At 49.9% G+C, this 20,659-nt stretch overlaps 1 protein-coding gene across 1 annotated transcript in view; it reads left to right on the top strand.

Moving 5' to 3' along the window:
• The window catches only part of pde2a (phosphodiesterase 2A), a 429,910-nt gene that overhangs the window by 168,474 nt on the left and 240,777 nt on the right, over positions 1-20,659 (top strand). The window contains exons 5-6 of the mRNA XM_085999752.1: positions 14,283-14,338; positions 16,188-16,247. Coding sequence (XP_085855878.1) covers positions 14,283-14,338; positions 16,188-16,247 — 116 coding nt within the window. The remainder of the gene's footprint in view (positions 1-14,282; positions 14,339-16,187; positions 16,248-20,659) is intronic.

Below are 20,659 nucleotides of genomic sequence, written 5' to 3'. Positions count from 1 at the left end.
TGAACTTATACGAAGTAGGCTTTTGTTGCCTCCCTGGTGCCAGGGTCAAGGATGTCACTGAGCGGCTGCAGGGCATTCTGGAGGGGGAGGGTGAACAGCCAGTGGTCGTGGTCCACATTGGTACCAACGACATAGGTAAAAAGAGGGATGAGGTCCTGCATCAAGAATTTAGGGAGCTAGGTAACAGATTAAAGAGCAGGACCTCAAAGGTTGTAATCTCTGGATTACTCCCAGTGCCACGTGCTAGTAAGTATAGGAATGGGAGGATAGAGCAGATGAATGCGTGGCTAAAGAGTTGGTGTAGGGGGGAGGGTTTTACTTTCCTGGATCACTGGGCCTGCTTCTGGGAAAGGTGGGACTTGTACAAGTCGGACGGGTTGCACCTGAACCAGAGCGGGACAAATATCCTTGCGGGGAGGTTTGCTAGCACTGTTGGGGGGAGTTTAAACTAACTTGGCAGGGGGATGGGATACAGAGGGGAGCTGAAATAGGGGGGGATGTGCTGCCAATTATAGAGAAAAAAACAAGTCAGCTTGGTAGACAGGGCAAATATATAAGGGCAAGGCTGGATGGCATCTATTTTAATGCAAGGAGTCTTGCAAATAAGGTGGATGAACTGAAGGTGTTGATAAACACATGGGAGTATGATATTGTTGCTATCACGGAGACATGGTTGAGGGAAGGGCAAGACTGGCAGCTCAATATTCCGGGGTACAGAATCTTCAGGCGAGACAGAGGGGGAGGTATAAGAGGAGGGGGTGTCGCAATATTAATTAAGGAGTCAATTACTGCAGTAAGGAGGGATGATATATTAGCAGGGTCCTCTAATGAGGCCATATGGGTGGAGCTTAAAAACAAAAAGGGGGCAAGCACTTTGCTGGGAGTGTACTATAGGCCTCCAAACAGTCAGGGGGAGATAGAGGAACAAATATGTAGGCAAATCTCAGAGAAATGTGCAAATAATAGGGTAATAATAATGGGGGATTTCAACTTCCCCAATATTAACTGGGATAGTCAGAGTGTGAAAGGCTCAGAGGGTGTAGAATTCTTAAAGTGCATCCAGGAGAGCTTTTTGAGCCAGCATGTAGAAAGTCCTACAAGAGAGGGGGCGGTACTGGACCTAATTCTAGGGAATGTGGCCGGCCAAGTGGAAAAAGTGCTAGTAGGTGAGCACTTTGGTGATAGTGACCATAATATGGTAAGATTTAAGGTGGTCATGGAAAAGGACAGGGATGGGCCGGAAATAAAGGTTCTAAATTGGGGGAAGGCCGATTTTAATAGGATAAGGCAGGATCTGGCCAAAATGGACTGGGATCAGCTACTTGTAGGAAAATCCGCATCGGAGCAATGGGAGGCTTTCAGAAGGGAGATTGAGATCATACAATGGCAACATGTTCCCGTAAAGGTCAAGGGTGGTTCCAAAAACCACAGGGAACCTTGGATGTCAGGGGATATACGAGAATGGATTAGGAAAAAAAGGAGGGCTTTTGGTAGATACAAAAGGCTAAAGACGGAGGAAGCCCTAGAGGAGTACAAAAAGTGCAGGGGGATACTTAAAAAAGAAATTAGGAGATCAAGGAGGGGCCATGAAATAACACTGGCGAGCAAAATAAAGGAAAATCCGATGATGTTTTATAAGTATATTAAGGGTAAGAGGATAACTAGGGAAAAAATAGGGCCCATTAGGGACAAAAGTGGCAATCTGTGTGTGGAGCCGGAAGATGTAGGAGGGGTTCTAAATGAATTTTTTGCATCTGTTTTCACTATGGAGAAGGACGATGTAGACATAGAAATAGGGCGGGGGGACTGTGATATGCTCGAACATATTAACATCGAGAGGGAGGAGGTATTGGCGGTTTTAGCTGGCCTAAAAATGGATAAATCCCCAGGCCCGGATGAAATGTATCCCAGGCTGCTGTGTGAGGCAAAGGAGGAGATTGCGGGGGCTCTAACACATATATTCAGGACCTCTCTGGCCACAGGGGATGTGCCAGAGGACTGGAGAACCGCTAATGTAGTACCATTATTCAAGAAGGGTAGTAGGGAAAAACCGGGGAACTACAGGCCAGTGAGCCTAACATCAGTGGTAGGAAAATTATTGGAAAAAATCCTGAGGGACAAAATTTGTCTCCACTTGGAGAGGCAAGGATTAATCAGGGATAGTCAACATGGCTTTGTCAAGGGAAGATCATGTCTGACTAATTTGATTGAATTTTTTGAGGGGTTGACTAGGTGTGTGGATGAGGGTAACGCAGTGGATGTGGTATACATGGATTTCAGTAAGGCCTTCGATAAAGTCCCGCACAGGAGACTGGTCAAGAAGGTAAGAGCCCATGGAATCCAGGGTGCCTTGGCACATTGGATACAAAACTGGCTTAGTGGCAGAAGGCAGAGGGTGATGGTCGAAGGTTGTTTTTGTGACTGGAAGCCTGTGGCCAGTGGGGTACCACAGGGATCGGTGCTGGGTCCCTTGCTGTTTGTGGTCTACATTAATGACTTGGATATGAATGTAAAGGGTATGATCAGTAAGTTCGCGGATGATACAAAAATTGGTAGGGTGGTAAATAGCGAGGAGGGTAGCCTCAGTCTGCAGGACGATATAGATGGGTTGGTCAGATGGGCGGAACAGTGGCAAATGGAATTTAACCCGGAAAAGTGCGAGGTGATGCACTTTGGGGGGACTAACAAGGCAAAGGAATACACAATGAATGGAAAGACCCTAGGCAAGATGGAGGGTCAAAGGGATCTGGGTGTGCAAGTACACAGATCCCTGAAGGCGGCAGAACAGGTGGATAAGGTGGTAAAAAAGGCATATGGGATACTTGCCTTCATTAGCCGAGGCATTGAATATAAGAGCAAGGAGGTTATGATGGAGCTGTATAAAACACTGGTTAGGCCACAGCTGGAATACTGTGTGCAGTTCTGGTCGCCACACTACAGGAAGGATGTGATCACGTTAGAGAGGGTGCAGAGGAGGTTCACCAGGATGTTACCAGGGCTGGAGCGCTTCAGCTATGAAGAGAGACTGGGCAGATTGGGTTTGTTTTCCTTGGAGCAGAGGAGGCTGAGGGGGGACATGATTGAGGTGTACAAAATTATGAGGGGCATAGATAGGATGGATGCTGAGGAGCTTTTTCCCTTAGAGGGGTCAATAACTAGGGGGCATAGATTCAAGGTAAAGGGCGGGAGGTTTAGAGGGGATTTGAGAAAGAACTTTTTCACCCAGAGGGTGGTTGGAGTCTGGAACTCACTGCCTGAAAGGGTTGTGGAGGCAGAAACCCTCACAACATTTAAGAAGCATTTGGATGTGCACTTGAAATGCCATAGCATACAAGGCTACGGGCCAAATGCTGGAATATGGGATTAGATTAGACAGGGCTTGATGGCTGGCGCGGACACGATGGGCCGAAGGGCCTCTATCCGTGCTGTATTACTGTATGACTCTATGACTCTAACTGGAGCATGCCTCTGCTAGTGGATCCATCCTAAGAGCTCCCGGGGGAAGGGTGGTGAGTCACCTTTATACCCGGGCTTAGGGGTGGAGCCAGGGGCAGAGACATGCCCGGACCTGTACAGAGTTAACAGTGGTTTACCACACAGACATGTACAGAGTTAGCAGTGGTTTACCACAGGGATCAACGTTGTTGTTTGGTTCATCTGCTTCCAATATCACCGATTCTGAGGTAGATGCAATTGGTACTTCGGTTTCATCACCAGGTGTATCGGATCGTGGTGTGGAATTGACGTTTTCCAGTGACTCTAGAATCTGGTCAGCATGGCGTCTTACAATGCTCTCTCCAACGTCCACAATATACATTAGAGGTCCTTGCCGTGTACAGATCGTTCCTGGCTGCCATTTCTCTGTGCGGTAGTCCCGGGCCAAAACTGGTTGACCTATCTTGAAACTCCTGGTTGGCCTTTCATTCATATTCTGAAACTGCCTGTTCTCCACATCTCTTCTGATGTTTGGCTTAACCAAATCCAAACGGCATCTTAGTCTTCGATTGAAGAACATCATGGCTGGAGTTTGGTTGGTAACCACATGTGTCGCATTCCGGTAGGCAAACAAGAAGTTGTCCACCTTGTGTTGTAGGGGTATGTCTTCATTACACATTGCCTTGATAGCCTTCTTGAATGTTTGAACGAACCTCTCAGCCAATCCATTGGTGGCTGGATGATATGGGGTGGACACCATTGTTCTTTAAGAACCTCCGGAACTCTTCAGACAAAAACTGTGGTCCATTGTCGGAGCAAATCTGTTCAGGCAGCCCATTTCTGGCGAATATGGTTCGTAAGACTGTGATAGTTTTTTCTGTGGTGGTTGAGGACATTTTTATTACCTCTGGCCACTTTGAATGTGCATCCACCGCAATTAAAAACATCGAGTCCATAAATGGACCAGCAAAATCAATGTGCACCCTTTGCCATGGAGATGAGGGCACTCCCATGGATGTAGAGGGCTTTGTGGTGGGGCGTTTTGGACCTTCTGGCATCCTGTACAGCTCTTGGTCATCTCTTCGATTTCTCTATCGATTCCTGGCCACCACACAAACGCTCTGGCTAAGTTCTTCATTTTTACCCCTCCCAGATGACCCTCATGAAGCTCATTGAGCACTCTATCCTTCAATTTGGGTGAAATTACTACTCTGGATCCACACATCAAGGTTCCTCAGCACACTGACAGCTGTTCTCTTCTCGGTGAGAATGCTGGCAACAGTGGTTAGCCATGTGCTGGCCATCCCTTCACCGTTAAATCATAGACCCAGGAGAGTGTCGGGTCATTTTGTGTTTCCTTTTCTATGTTTGCATTCGTCACAGGGAGACATTCGACTATGGTCGAGTGGAATATCTCCACTGGATCCACTGCAGGTGCTTCTTCCACCATCGGCAACGGTAGGCGCGACAATCCATCAGCATTCCCATGCTGTTTAGTTCCTTTGTACTCAATGTCATATTGGTGTGCCCCTAGGAAAAGGGACCACCTCTGTAGCCGTTGTGCTGTCATTATCGGTTCGCCCTTCTGAGGGTTGAAAATGGAGACAAGAGGTTGATGATCAGTTAGTAGAGTAAATTTCTGACCGTGCAGGTAGTGATTGAACTTCTTCACCCCCCACACCAGGCTGAGGGCCTCTCTGTCAATCTGGGCGTAGTTACGCTCGGCTGAAGTTAACGAGTGTGACGCAAAAGATATCGGTCTCTCTGAACCATCAAGGAATTTATGTGACAGTACCGCTCCAATGCCGTAGGGAGACGCATCACACGCCAGTCTTATCGGTAGTGATGGGTTGTAGTGAGCCAATACTTCTCTTGAAGTGATGAGGTCCTTACTCTTCTGAAAGGCCCGCTTACATTCATCGCTCCATTTCCATGCTACTCCAGTTTGTAGTACGGCGTTCAGTGGGTGCAGAATTGTGGACAAATTCGGCAAAAACTTATGGTAGTAATTCACCAATCCGAGGAATGACCTCAGTTGCGACACATTTTCAGGCGCTGGAGCCTTAACTACCGCTTCAATTTTTTCAGGGACTTATGTAACCCCTCTTCATCAATCACGTGGCCACAATACGATATCTGTTTCTTAAAAAACTCGCACTTAGGGCGATTGGCCCGTAGCCCATGTTCTCTTAGTCTAGTGAGCACCTGCTCTAGGTTGGCAAGGTGTTCACTGTTATCTTCACCTGTCACTAGAATGTCGTCCAAGTAACACTGAGTCCCCAGAATCCCTTGCAGGACTTGTTCCATCGCTCTTTGCCATATCGCCGGAGCTGATGCTACTCCGAATACCAGTCGATTATACTGGTAAAGACCTTTGTGAGTGTTTATCATGAGATATTTCCTAGTGGATTCTTCAACCTCCATCTGCAAATATGCTTGTGCTAGGTCAATTTTTGTAAAACGCTTCCCTCCAGATAGTGAGGCGAAAATATCTTCTATCCTCGGAAGAGGATATTGTACTGTGTGAAGGTCTGGGTTCACCGTCACCTTGAAGTCCCCACAGATGCGAACCTTCCTTGGCTCCTCAGACTTATTGTTTAACGTTTTCTTCATGACAGGAACGATGGGTGTTGCCCACTCGCTCCAGTCTACCTTAGATAACACGCCTGCATTCTCCAGATTCTCCAGCTCTGCCTCGACGGCTGGGCGAATTGCATATGGTACCGGTCTTGCTTTGAAAAACTTGGGAATTGAATTCTCTTCTATTTTTATCGAGGCGGTTACGCCTTTAAGAGTTCCCAGTTCTGTTTGAAATACCTCTTTGGCGTTAGCTAAGATTGTTGACAATCGTCCAGGAGTGACGTCGTCATCCTTTTTACCAGCCACCGTCAGTGCCTGAATGGAGTGCCAGTCTAAACTTATCTTTCTGATCCATTCACATCCCAATAACGGTGGTCCACCATCTTGCAGTATGTACAGATACAATTTCTGTATTTCCTTGCCGTTGTATTCGACAGGCACCCTTATTTTTCCTCTGGGGTATACTTTTTGCCCCGTATACGTCTTCAAGACAATGGATGTCTCTTTCAAGGGTATGTGTGAGAATAGCCGCTCGTAGTCTCGTCGATTCATGATGGTCAGAGCTGATCCTGTATCCAATTCCATTTTGACTTGGGACCCTGCTATCGTGAGGGTGACCCAAATGGTTCGGTGATCCTCTTTTGCGATTACGTTGTGAAGTTTGAGACAGCGTAGTCTCTTGTTCCCAGATTCACTATCGCTCATCTGGTCTTCGGAACTACTGTCCGTCATCTTTTGTACTTTCCTGTACTGTTCCTTAGTAGCCTTTTTGTTGTCGTTAGTCTTCTTCCCAGACCTGCAAACTCGTGCAATGTGTCCCATCTTTCCGCATTGCCTGCATATTTTGTCCTTGGACCAGCAGTCCTTCTGGTCATGGGTTGTTCTGCGGCAGCGATAACATTTTTCAAATCCCCGTGTCATTTCGTGGGAGCCGTATTCCTGTGGCTTTTGCTGAATTTCCGCAGCTCCCCTTGCTGCTGCTTCATACGATACTGCCACGCTGAAAGCCTTATCTAGCGTCAGCTCTTTCTCTGAGAGTAACTTCTTCTGGGTTCCTTCACTCAGGAGTCCACAGACAAATTTGTCCCGTAGGGTATCTGCCAGTCCTGCTCCGAACTGGCAGTGCTTTGATAGCTTGCGTAGTTCCGTAAGGTAATCAGCATTGCTCTCATCTTTATGCTGATTTCTCCTGTGGAATTTAAATCTTTCTGCTATCAGCAGCGGTGTAGGATTTAGGTGTTCCTGTAGGATATCAACAATTTCGTTGAAACTCTTCGCCTTCGGTTTGGCTGGAGTAATCAGGTTCCGCAATAGGCCGTACGTTCTTGCGCCCATTAAGTTTAGTAGTACCGATGCCTTTTTCCCATCGGCTACTTCGTTTGCCTCGCAATATACCTCGACTCTTTCCACATACGTGGTCCAGTCTTCTATTGCATTATCGAAGGTAGTGATATTGCCAGTCTTCGGCATCTTGGAAATCTAAGATGGCGCCTCCCGCGCTTTGCCTTCTTCCCCGATTTAACAAAATGGCACCTCCCGCGCTTTGCCTTCTTCCCCGCTGTATTAAGATGGCGCCTTCCGCGCTTTCTGTCTTCTCCGCTGCTGCTAGCGCTGTTGCTGGCGTTTTATGCCTTGATGGCGACGCCCTATGGTCTTCGCGCACTTTCCCCCGCGCTGCTGCTAACGCCGCTCTCCACAGTTCCCGTAGCACTTCTAATTTTTATTATTTCCCCGCCGTTGGAGCAACCCTGCGGGACACTTCCCTCCCTCTTCTCGGGTCTGTACGCTGCCCGGCTTCGTAGTACCAGCCGCGCCCTGTGTGCTCCACCCTCTCTCTCTCTCCTCTTCCCGACAACGCTGCTCGGCCCCGTTGAAAAGCCACCCGATCGAGCTCTAGACCGCCGCAGCCCAGAGATCGGAGAAGCAGCGGACCTGCGCGGGAGCAGCCCGAGGCGGGAGAGCTTGAAGGCTTGAGAGGGAGCAGTCAGAGGCACCGAGGCCCACAGCCCCGAGACCGGAGAAGCAGCGGACCTGCGCGGGAGCAGCCCGAGGCGGGAGAGCTTGAAGGCTTGAGAGGGAGCAGTCAGAGGCACCGAGGCCCACAGCCCCGAGACCGGAGAAGCAGCGGACCTGCGCGGGAGCAGCCCGAGGCGGGAGAGCTTGAAGGCTTGAGAGGGAGCAGTCAGAGGCACCGAGGCCCACAGCCCCGAGATCGGAGAAGCAGCGGACCTGCGCGGGAGCAGCCCGAGGCGGGAGAGCTTGAAGGCTTGAGAGGGAGCAGTCAGAGGCACCGACCAATCCAGGTTCCAGGAGAGAGGTAAAAAGTAATCCAAGTGTGACGTCACCAGGGAGCAGGTAAGTGATTGGTTGGTGAGTATTTCTCTCTTTTCAATACAAGCTTGAATTCTGTGGTGTTACATTTCTGTGGTGTAGTGGGGGCAGTTGGTAAATAAAGCGCCCTAGAGTATACCTGTAACTGGGGTATTGAATAAATTTTTAAATTAATTAAAGGAGTAAGTCATGGCAGGAGAGCTCAGACCCGTGTTCTGCTACTCTTGCTCCATGTGGGAAGTCAGGGATGCTGCCAGTGTCCCTGACGACCATGTGTGCAGGAAATGCATCCAGCTGCAGCTACTTGTAGACCGCATTGTGGCGCTCGAGCTGCGGGTGGATGAATTTTGGAGCATGCGCGATGCTGAGAGGCTCGTGGATAGCACGTTTAGCGAGTTGTTCACGCCTCAGGGTAGGGCAGCACAGGGGGTGACCATCAGGCGGAGCAACAAAGGCAGGCAGGTAGTGCAGGGAACCCCTGCGGACATCCCCCTTTCAAACAAGTATACTGCTTTGGATACTGTTGAGGGGGATGACTCACCAGGGGAAGGCAGCAGCAGCCAACTTCCTGGCACTGGGGGTGCTCCTGCTGCCCAGGAAGGGGGGAAAAAGAGTGGGAGAGCAATAGTGGTAGGGGATTCTATAGTAAGGGGAACAGATAGGCGTTTCTGTGGCCGTAGACGTGAATCCAGGATGGTTTGTTGCCTCCCTGGTGCCAGGGTGAAGGATGTCACTGAGCGTCTGCAGGGCATTCTGGAGGGGGAGGGTGAACAGCCAGTGGTCGTGGTCCACATTGGTACCAACGACATAGGTAAAAAGAGGGATGAGGTCCTGCAGCAAGAATTTAGGGAGCTAGGTGAAGGATTAAGGAGCAGGACCTCAAGGGTTGTAATCTCTGGATTACTCCCGGTGCCACGTGCTAGTGAGTATAGGAATAGGAAGATAGAACAGATGAATGCGTGGCTAAAGGGATGGTGCAGGAGGGAGGGCTTTAGTTTCCTGGATCACTGGGTCTGCTTCTGGAAAAGGTGGGACTTGCACAAGTCGGACGGTTTACACCTGAACCAGAGGGGAACCAATATCCTTGCGGGGAGGTTTGCTAGCACTGCTGGGGGGGGTTTAAACTAACTTGGCAGGGGGATGGGGTACAGAGTGGAGCTATAGTAGGGGGTGATTTACAGCCAAATACAGAGGGAAAAACAAGTCAGCTGGGAAGGCAGAGCAAATATGTGAAGGCAAAAGAGAATATGGCAGGGCTGGAAGGCATTTATTTTAATGCAAGGAGTCTTGCAAATAAGGTGGATGAACTGAAGTTGTTGCTGAACACATGGGAGTACGATATTGTTGCTATCACGGAGACATGGTTGAGGGAGGGTCAGGACTGGCAGCTCAATATTCCGGGGTATAGAATCTTCAGGCGAGACAGAGGGGGGTGTAAAAGGGGAGGGGGTGTTGCAATATTAATTAAGGAGTCAATTACTGCTGTAAGGAGGGATGATATATTAGCGGGTTCCTCAAATGAGGCCATATGGGTAGAACTTAAAAACAAAAAGGGGGCAAGCACTTTGCTGGGAGTGTACTATAGGCCCCCAAACAGTCAGGGGGAGATAGAGGAACAGATATGTAGGCAAATCTCAGAAAAGTGCGAAAATAATAGGGTAATAATAGTGGGGGATTTCAACTTCCCCAATATAAATTGGGATAGTCAGAGTGTGAAAGGCTTAGAGGGTGCAGAATTCTTAAAGTGCATCCAGGAGAGCTTTTTGAGCCAACATGTAGAAAGTCCTACAAGAGAGGGGGCGGTACTGGACCTAATTCTAGGGAATGTAGCCGGGCAAGTGGTGGAAGTGTCAGTAGGAGAGCATTTTGGCGACAGTGACCATAATTCGGTGAGATTTAAGGTGGTCATGGAAAAGGACAAAGACGGCCCGGAAATAAGGGTTCTAAATTGGGGGAAGGCCGATTTTAATATGATAAGGCAGGATCTGGCCAAAGTGGACTGGGAGCAGCTACTTATAGGAAAATCCACATCAAAACAGTGGGAGACTTTCAGAAGGGAAATAGAGAGAGTACAACGCCAACATGTTCCTGTAAAGGTCAAGGGTGGGACCAACAAGCAAAGGGAACCTTGGATGACAAGGGATATACAAAAATGCATTAGAAATAAAAGGGGGGCTTTTGGCAGTTACAAAAGACTAAAGACGGAAGAAGCCCTAGAGGAGTATAAAAAGTGCAGGGGCGTACTTAAAAAAGAAATTAGGAGGGCGAGGAGGGGCCATGAAATAACACTGGCGAGCAAAATAAAGGAAAATCCTAAGATGTTTTATAAGTATATTAAGGGCAAGAGGATAACCGGGGAAAGGGTAGGGCCCATTAGGGACCAAAGTGGCAATCTGTGTGTAGAGCCAGATGATGTAGGCGGGGTTTTAAATGAATTTTTTGCATCTGTGTTCACTATGGAGAAAGACGATGCAGACATAGAAATCGGGCAAGGGGACTGTGACATACTTGAACATATTAGCATCGAGAGGGAGGAGGTGCTAGCGGTTTTAGCAGGCCAAAAAGTGGATAAATCCCCAGGCCCGGACGAGATGTATCCCAGGCTGCTGTGGGAGGCAAAGGAGGAGATTGCAGGGGCTCTGACACAAATTTTCAGAACCTCTCTGGCCACAGGGGATGTACCAGAGGACTGGAGAACAGCTAACGTAGTACCATTATTCAAGAAGGGTAGCAGGGATAAACCAGGGAATTACAGGCCAGTGAGCCTAACATCTGTGGTAGGGAAATTATTGGAAAAAATTCTGAGGGACAAAGTTAGTCTCCACTTGGAGAGGCAAGGATTAATCGGGGATAGTCAGCATGGCTTTGTCAAGGGTAAATCATGTCTGACAAATCTGATTGAATTTTTCGAGGGGGTGACTAGGGGGGTGGATGAGGGAAATACTGTGGATGTGGTTTACATGGACTTCAGTAAAGCTTTTGACAAAGTCCCGCATAGGAGACTGGTCAAGAAGGTAAGAGCCCATGGGATCCAGGGTGCCTTGGCGCGTTGGATCCTAAACTGGCTGAGTGGCAGGAGGCAGAGGGTGATGGTTGAAGGTTGCTTTTGTGACTGGAAGCCTGTGTCCAGTGGGGTACCTCAGGGATCGGTGCTGGGTCCCTTGTTGTTTGTGATCTACATAAATGATTTGGATGAGAATGTAAAAGGTATGATCAGTAAGTTCGCAGATGACACGAAAATTGGTGGGGTGGTAAATTGCGAGGAGGAAAGCCTCAGGCTACAGGACGATATAAACGGGTTGGTCAGATGGGCGGAAAAGTGGCAAATGGAATTTAACCCTGAAAAGTGCGAGGTGATGCATTTTGGACGGACAAATAAGGCAAGGGAATACACAATGAGTGGTAGGACCCTAGGAAGTACAGAGGGTCAGAGGGACCTTGGTGTACATGTACATAGATCCCTGAAGGCAGCGGAACAGGTAGATAAGGTGGTTAAAAAGGCATATGGGATACTTGCCTTCATTAGCCGAGGCATAGAATATAAGAGCAGGGAGGTTATGATGGAGCTGTACAAAACGCTGGTGAGGCCACAGCTGGAGTACTGTGTGCAGTTCTGGTCGCCTCACTATAGGAAGGATGTGATTGCTTTGGAGAGGGTGCAGAGAAGATTCACCAGGATGTTACCTGGGATGGAGCGCCTCAGCTATGAAGAGAGGCTGGACAGGCTGGGGTTGTTTTCCTTGGAGCAAAGAAGGCTGAGGGGGGACCTGATTGAGGTGTACAAAATGATGAGGGGCATAGATAGGGTAGATAAAGAGGAACTTTTCCCCTTAGTGGGGGGGGGTCAATAACAAGGGGGCATAGATTCAGGGTAAGGGGCAGGAGATTTAGAGGGGATTTGAGGAGGAACTTCTTCACCCAGAGGGTGGTTGGAATGTGGAACTCAATGCCTGAAAGGGTGGTAGAGGCAGGAACCCTCACAACATTCAAGAAGCATTTGGATGAGCACTTGAAATGCCATTGCATACAAGGCTATGGACCAAATGCTGGAAAATGGGATTAGACTGGACAGGGATGGATGGGCGGCGCAGACACGATGGGCCGAAGGGCCTCTTTCTGTGCTGTAAAACTCTGTGGGCTAGATTTTCAGTATAGACAGTTTTGGGGCGCTAACCTTAGCGCCCGCCCGAAGTTAGCGCCCGCCCCAAAGTAGCGCCCCGTTGCCGGAAATTCAGTGGCTTCGCCCTAAGAGGTTGGTGGAGCGCTAAAAGAGGCGTTCCACTACTATCTTTAGGCGCTAAGCCGGCGGTGCAGAGCGCAACACCCGAGCTTGGGCGCAGCGCACGGCAGACACTCTGGTGCCAGTGAGCTCTTAAAGGGGAAGGGTGCATGTGTTTTTTCCAAATGATGATGATGATGATGATGATGATGATGAGGAGGAGGATGATGATGACGACGACGACGACGAGCAGGAGGAGGAGGAGGAGGAGGAGGAGGAGGAGGAGGAACACCGTTCACAACTGGATCCTTCCACACAACACATGCAGACTGCCTTGTATAGTGCCCTTTAATTTGCGCTCCCCAGGGTGTGTTGCGTTCCATTTTACAAACGCTCTGGACGCCAGCCGCACAATGGGGCGGTCCAACTGAAGTTTGGATTCGGGGCGGCCAAAGGGCGTTGCACGAGGATGTGACGTCATTTTCTGCGCGCGCATCCGGGCGGCCGCTAAACTTTGCGCCGGCGCTAACGGGCTACTTAATTTGGGGCGGGGCGCAAACTGCGCTGCGCCCGGGCGCTACACGCATAGCGCCCGAAAATCACTTCTCTTAAGGCGCTAACTGCTGGCGCAAGCAACTGAAAATCTAGCCCTGTGACTCTAAGGATCAGTGTACTACCTGCCACCAGCCCGATTAGCTGAAACACCATCGACAGGATAACCAAGCCCCGCTCTCGACAGCCTGTCCTGCAAATCTTCAACTCCGATGAATCAGAGGCGGATGCTCACGGTCGACGCCCGTTTCTTCTGTTCGTTTGATTTTTTTTTTTCTTTCTTCTGGCCTCGACCTCTGATAACTTCACTTCAGGGATGGATCCCCATGAGGTGGTGCAGACTGTAGGTAAGTTCGGATCTGCTCGTCGCCAGTATTATGTCCGTGTGTAATTGAGGCACGGACTGCAGGAGTTGGTTATAACAGGCCTTTACTGAGTGGAGACAACCTGGAACTACTATGCAAAAGTTACTACACAGGCTTATATACAGGGGTGGTCTCTACCGGTACCGCAGTATACAGGGGCTGCAGAATATAGTTCCTTCTGCAAAGTACATACACTACACCCCCCTCCGCCTTCCACCCCCTCCCTCCACCCTGCTCTCCACCCCACCCCTTCCCTCCGCCCTCCCTTCCCCTCCCCCTCCTCCCTCCCCCCCGCTCTCCACCCCTCCCCCACCCCCTCCCTTCCCCTCCCCCTCCTCCCTCCCCCCCGCTCTCCACCCCTCCCCCACCCCCGCCCACTCCCTCCCGCCCCCTCCCTTCCCCTCCCCCTCCTCCCTCCCCCCCCGTTCTCCACCCCTCCCCCACCCCCCGCCCTCCCCCTCCCACCCACTCCCTCCCCCTCCCTCCCCTCCCCTCCCCCCTCCATTCCCCTCCCCCTCACCCTTCCCCCTCTCTTTCCTACCTCTCTTCCTTCCTCCTTCCCTTCCCACCTTTTTTTCTTTTTTCTTTCTTTCTCTCTTTCTTCCCTTCCTTCCTTGCAAACCCCCTTCTTTATTCAGTCTTTCCCCCTTCTTTCCTTTTTTCTTTCTCCCTTCGTTCCACTTTCTCTCCTCCCCTCCCTCCCTTTCCTTACCCATGCCCACACTTGATTGTTTTGCTGTTAGCCGGGTGCTGAGTGTAAATACTAAATCTCCTTTCATTTTGTGCCTTCCTCCCCACAGTAATGATTATCCCGGTTGTGGACAATGATGTCGGGAGAGTGATAGCCGTGATTTTGGTAAGGAGCTGTCTTTCTCTTTCTCCGCAGGTCCCTCCTTTCATTTGTGTGAGTGTCTGGTACCTCAGAGAGAGGCTGAGAGAGAGAAAAAGGCAGACACAGGCAGACCCGGCTGCCAAGAGAGGACAGGATATGCTCTCACTGCAGTTAGGGAGTGGTGGAGACAGAGATGCACTTCCTCACAACTTGTGGAAACTATCAGGATATAAGGGGGAATTTCTACCCAAAATTCATAAAAATATGCCCTGAATTCAAAAATTTGAATGACCACCAAAAACTCCCATATCTATTAGGGGAACAGAGAAAATGCGTAACTTTAACGGCAAACTATGTTACAGCTTGCCATAAGCAGAGGGACAACCATTAAATCTAAGAAAAGAGTATATACATATTATATGTGTGTATATTTATGTATACATGGGTATATTTGTCTATACACTGTATGTCTAGATCTGTGTTTACGTGTTCAATCATACATGTTTTTCTGTGCTTTGGCAACATAAGATGTATCTTGTCATCATGCCAATAAAGCAATTTGAATTGAATTGAATTGAGTGGGAGAGAGAGAGAGAGAGGGAGAGAGAGAGAGAGAGGGGGAGAAAGAGAGAGGGAGAGAGAGAGGGAGAGAGAGAGACAGAGAGAGTGAGAGAGGGGAAGAGAGAGAGAGACAGAGAGAGAGACAGACAGAGAGAGAGACAGACAGAGAGAGAGGCAGACAGAGAGAGAGACAGAGAGAGAGACAGAGAGAGACAGAGAGAGAGAGAGACTGAGAGAGAGAGGGAGAGAGGGAGATTATTACTTTCCCCAGTTCCCCCACTCCTCCTGAAGACTGATTCTTCGGTGAGCATGGTTCTATGTCTCAGTCCCTCTCTGATACCTCATCCACATCCTCTTCCATCTCTTCATTCTGGGCTGAATTTGAGCTAATAATGTGACGCCTTCTCTCCGCCCACCAGGTTTACCTTGAGTATATGGAAGCAAGGCGGGTCTGTTCTCCCCATCATTGTTGACCTACATTGGTTCTGATGAAAGACCATCGACCTGAAACATTCCAATTTTAACCCTCCTCGCTCCGCAGAAACCTGGTGGGCGGGCGGGCGGGCGGGCGGTTAAAATCGCCCTGGCTCTTACCTGTCCGAAAGCTGCCACGATCTCAACGTCCGCAATTTTATCCCGTTCGCCTGAGCAGGCAGCAAGGACAGACGCCCGGAGCCAACAGGGTCCCTCTTTACATATACAGGCTGCGGCACGATGACACCATTGAGACCTGAATGTAATTTTAACTCGGGCCTGAGCGGGGACTCCAGCTGGAGTTAAAATCGGGGCCGTCCGTTTCTCTGGCCACAGATGCTGAGTATTTCCAGCATTGTCTATATTGATGGCCTCAAGTTCCAGTCTCCCCTCATCTTCTCTATGTCTACCCTATTGAACCCCTTCATAATTTTAAATAAATATAATTTTTTCTTAATTTTAAAGACCTCTATCGGGTCACCCCTCAGCCTTCTCAAGTCTAGAGAAAAGAGCCCCAGCCTGTTCAGCCTCTCCTGATAGTCATAACCTCTCCGTTCTTGTACCATCCTTGTATTTTAAATATTTTTTTTTGCACATTCTCCAGTGCCTCGATATCCTTTTTGTAATATGGAGGCCAGAACGGTGCACAGTGCTCCCAGTGTGGACACAGTTCGCTGAAGGTGTGGCCCCTTTAAATTCTATGCGGGGGTTGAAACAGGTCTGAACCATTTATGGGATGCTGGCAAAGACCAATCTCCCCGCCCCCCCCCCCGGCCCACATCCGCCCCTCAGCGTTTAATCTCTCTGTTACATGTGGACATTGTCTTCTTTTTTCCAGATTTACAGTGGCCTCCCGAACAATTTGGATGAATCAACCCTTGGACTTCTGGAGAAACACGTGAGTACCGAATTTCTGACGTTCCCAGATCGTGACTTCAGTTCCCTCCCCCACCTCCCCCATATCATCAGCTTGGCTCAGTGAGGGTCACTGTCACAAAGTTGTGGGTTCAATCCCCACTCCCCAGACTTGCGCACACTCCCGGGGCAGTACTGAGGGAGCGCCGCACTGTCGGAGGGGCAGTACTGAGGGAGCGCCGCACTGTCGGAGGGGCAGTACTGAGGGAGCGCTGCACTGTCTGAGGGGCAGTACTGAGGGAGCGCTGCACTGTCGGAGGGGCAGTACTGAGGGAGCGCCGCACTGTCGGAGGGGCAGTACTGAGGGAGCGCTGCACTGTCTGAGGAGCAGTACTGAGGGAGCGCTGCACTGTCGGAGGGGCAGTACTGAGGGAGTGCTGCACTGTCGGAGGGGCAGTACTGAGGGAGCGCTGCACTGTCAGAGGGTCAGTACTGAGGGAGCGCCGCACTGTCAGAGGGTCAGTACTGAGGGAGCGCCGCACTGTCGGAGGGGCAGTACTGAGGGAGCGCCGCACTGTCGGAGAGGCAGTACCGAGGGAGTGCCGCACTGTCGGAGGGGCAGTACTGAGGGAGCGCTGCACTGTTGGAGGGGCAGCACTGAGGGAGTGCTGCACTGTTGGAGGAGCAGTACTGAGGGAGTGCCGCTGCACTGTCGGAGGGGCAGTACTGAGTGAGTGCTACACTTTCGGAGTGGCAGTAGTGAGAGAGTTCTGCACTGTCGGAGGGGCAGTACTGAGGGAGCGCCGCACTGTTAGAGGGGCAGTGCTGAGGGAGCGCCGCACTTTCGGAGGGGCAGTACGGAGTGAGTGCTGCACTGTTGGAGGAGCAGTACTGAGGGAGTGCCGCTGCACTGTCGGAGGGGCAGTACTGAGGGAGTGCTACACTGTCGGAGGGGCAGTAGTGAGAGAGTTCTGCACTGTCGGAAGGGCAGTACTGAGGGAGCGCCGCACTGTCGGAGGTGCAGCACTGAGGGAGCGCTGCACTGTCGGAGGTGCTGTCTTTCAGTTAAGATGTTAAACCGAGGCCCCATCTGCTCTCAGGTGGACGTAAAAGAGCCAAGGGCCACTATTTTGAAGAAGAGCAGGAAGTTCACCCCGGTGTCCTGGTCAATATTTATCCTTCAATCAACATCACTAAAAAACAGATTAACTGGTCTCATTGCTTCTTGTGGGAGCTTGCTGTACATTACAACAGGGATTGCACGCCAAAGTACTTCATTGGCTGTAAAGCGCTTTGGAATATCTTGAGCGCAACTAAGGATGGGCAATGAATGTTGCCTTGTCTGAGTGTCACCCATGTCTCAACAACAGCAACTTGTATTTATACCGCGCCTTTAATGTAGTAAAACGTCCCAGGGCGCTTCACAGGAGCGATTATGAAACAAAATTTGACACCGAACCACATAAGGAGATATTACGACAGGTGAAAGAGGGAGGTTTTAAGGAGCGTCTTACAGGAGGAGAGAGAGGCGGAGAGGTTTAGGGAGGGAATTCCAGAGCTCAGGGCCCAGGCAGCTGAAGGCACGGCCGTCAATGGTGGAGCGATTAAATCGGAGATGCTCAAGAGGCCAGAATTGGAGGAGCGCGGAGATCTCGGGAGGGTTGTGGGGCTGGAGGAGATTACAGAGATAGGGAGGGGGCGAGGCCATGGAAGGATCTGAAAACAGGGATGAGAATTTTAAATCGAGGCGCTGCCGGACTGGAAGCCAGTGTAGGTCAGTGATCACAGGGGGTGATGGGTGAACAGGACTTGGTGCGAGGTAGGACACGGGCAGCAGAGTTTTGGATGAGCTGAAGTTTACATAGGGTAGAATGACGGAGGCCAGCCAGGAGTGCGTTGGAATAGTCGAGTCTAGAGGTGACAAAGGCATGGAGGAGGGTTTCAGCAGAAGACCGGAAGGAGCGGACTTGGAGGGAGCACAGCGAGAGCGGAACAGTTAAAAGGAGCGGCAGGAACTCAACAGAGGCAGGTTTTGAAAAAGTGATGTCAGAGTAAAAAAAGTGATGTTGGCACAGGGAAGGAGCTGATTGGCGAGTAGCTGGTGAGTGTATTTTGTTAAGTTTTAAGTGTATTTTTGCTGGGTTAGTTCTTAGTCTATTATGCAGAGGCATGGCAGGGCTGCTCAGTCCCGTGGAGTGCACATCCTGGGCCATGTGGGAAGTCCTGGACACTTCGCGTAGCCTGGATGACCACATGCGCAGGAAGTGTCACCAGCTACAGCAACTCGAGATCCGTGTTTCGGAGCTTGAGCGGCAGCTGGAGTCACTGCGGTGCATCCGCGAGGCTGAGAGTTACATGGATAGCACGTTTCCAGAGGTGGTCACCCCGCAGCTTAAGAGTGTGCAGGCAGAGATGGAATGGGTGACCGTCAGACAGATAGTGCAGGAGTCCCCTGAGTGCATCGCGCTCTCCAACCAGTATTCTGTTCTGAGTACTGTTATGTATTGTGTGTTCTATTGTGTGTTCTCCTCCCACCTGTGGTGGCGCTGTCACAGGAGATAAATGGTTGGGTGTTCTCTGTTAAGTTTAGCTCTCTTTGTTCGGAACTTGCCAGAACTTCCTTTCCTTCCAATAAAGCACTTCATGTTTGAATCTCTGAGTTCTGAGTCCTAAATTGTGTCTAGGTAGAAAGGTACCGACACAACAAGTGGCAACGAGGAGCGGATGAATCTGCGCACATTACGGGTGCAGTGAGTAAACAGAAATTTTAATTTGAAACGTGAGATGGCTACTATATTAGGAAACATCGGTGATTTTGATGAAAATGTGGAGCAATGGAGCGCATATACAGAACGTTTTGACTATTTTGTATTGGCGAATGCGGTGGCAAATGAAAAGGTCGTGCCTACCTTTTTGAGTGTAATCGGGCCGAAGACATTCAATTTACTTCACAGCCTCATGCAGCCAGATAAGCCAGGAACTAAAACATATAAGCAACTAGTGGAAATTCTTGGAGCACATTTTTCACCAAAACCTCTTGTTATTGCTGAGAGATTTCGATTTCACAAACGGAATCAAGAGGAGGGGGAATCAGTGACGATGTTTATTGCTGCTTTAAAAAGGTTGTCGGAACACTGCCAGTTCAAGGAGGTGCTGAATGACACCATTAGAGACAGACTTGTGTGTGGTCTGCAAAATGCAGCCACACAGAAGCGCCTTCTTACTGAGGACAACCTTACTCTTGAAAAGGCCATTGAAGTTAGTGTCTCCATGGAGATGGCAGAAAAGGAGGCTCACCAGTTGAGTTCAACAGGGAGAGTTCACAAGGTGTCGTCTGAGCCTAAAGGTGCGCGGAACGGCACATGTTACCGTTGTGGGAAAACGGGCCATCACGCTAATGACTGCTGGTGTACGGAGCTGGAATGCCGAAATTGTGGCAAAAAGGGTCACATTGAACGCGCCTGTAGAGGTAAAAAAAGAACAGACAGAGCTGGGAAGCATGGAAGCAAAATGTCTGTATTTGGACAAGAGAGGAAAAAGAGTGTTCATTCAGTGCAGTATGATGGAACAAGCAAAACAGAGGGGAGCGACACCTCTGAGGAGGAAGAGGTGCACATACTGACGGTTGCAGGTGATTCAAATGGCTACTGGGTGTCACCACTGGTGGAGGGACAATCAGTGCGGATGGAGGTGGACACAGGCGTGGCTGTGTCCCTTGTTTCAGACACTGTCTACAACAAAATGCTAAAGCATCTTACCCTTCAGCCAACAAACATTGTGCTAAAGACGTATACCGGTGAACCTGTGGCCATGAGAGGCGTCATTGAGGTGACAGTTAAATTGAACGGACAGACTGCAAAACTGCCACTATATGTGGTAAAGGGAAATTACCCATCGCTACTGGGACGTGCGTGGCTAGAGAAAATCACGCTGGACTGGCCTGCAGTCCGCATGATGTCAAAAGGGGAGTCAGGTCTGACTGCAGTGTTAAACAAACATGCAGAACTCTTCAATGGGAAACTTGGGAGCATGAAAAAGATCAGCGTGAGACTGGACATTAAACCTGACAGCAAGCCGAAGTTTCACAAAGCCCGACCTGTACCCTATGCAATTAGGCCAAAAGTTGAGGCTAACTTGGAGGCCTTAGTTGAGAATGGAGTCCTGGAGCCTGTGAGCATGAGCAAATGGGCCACACCCATTGTTCCTGTCCTGAAAAAGGATGGATCTGTTCGAATCTGCGGGGATTTTAAAGTGACTATTAACCCGGTGCTGTCTGCGGAACAGTACCCTCTTCCCCTCATTGATGATCTTTTTACGGGCCTGGCCGGAGGACAAAAGTTCAGCAAAATAGACTTATGCCAGGCTTATCTACAAATGCATGTCGATGACAAATCAAAGGAGCTGCTGACAATTGTGACACACAAGGGGCTATACAGGTACTGCCGCCTTCCATTT

Source organism: Somniosus microcephalus, chromosome 10 (genome assembly GCF_052327205.1).
Source record: "Somniosus microcephalus isolate GS21.2 chromosome 10, FLI_Smic_1.0, whole genome shotgun sequence".
In the NCBI taxonomy this organism is placed as follows: Eukaryota; Metazoa; Chordata; class Chondrichthyes; order Squaliformes; family Somniosidae; genus Somniosus; species Somniosus microcephalus.
The sequence above is the reverse complement of the archived record's forward strand: the minus strand, read 5'-3'. Positions and strand labels throughout refer to the sequence as shown.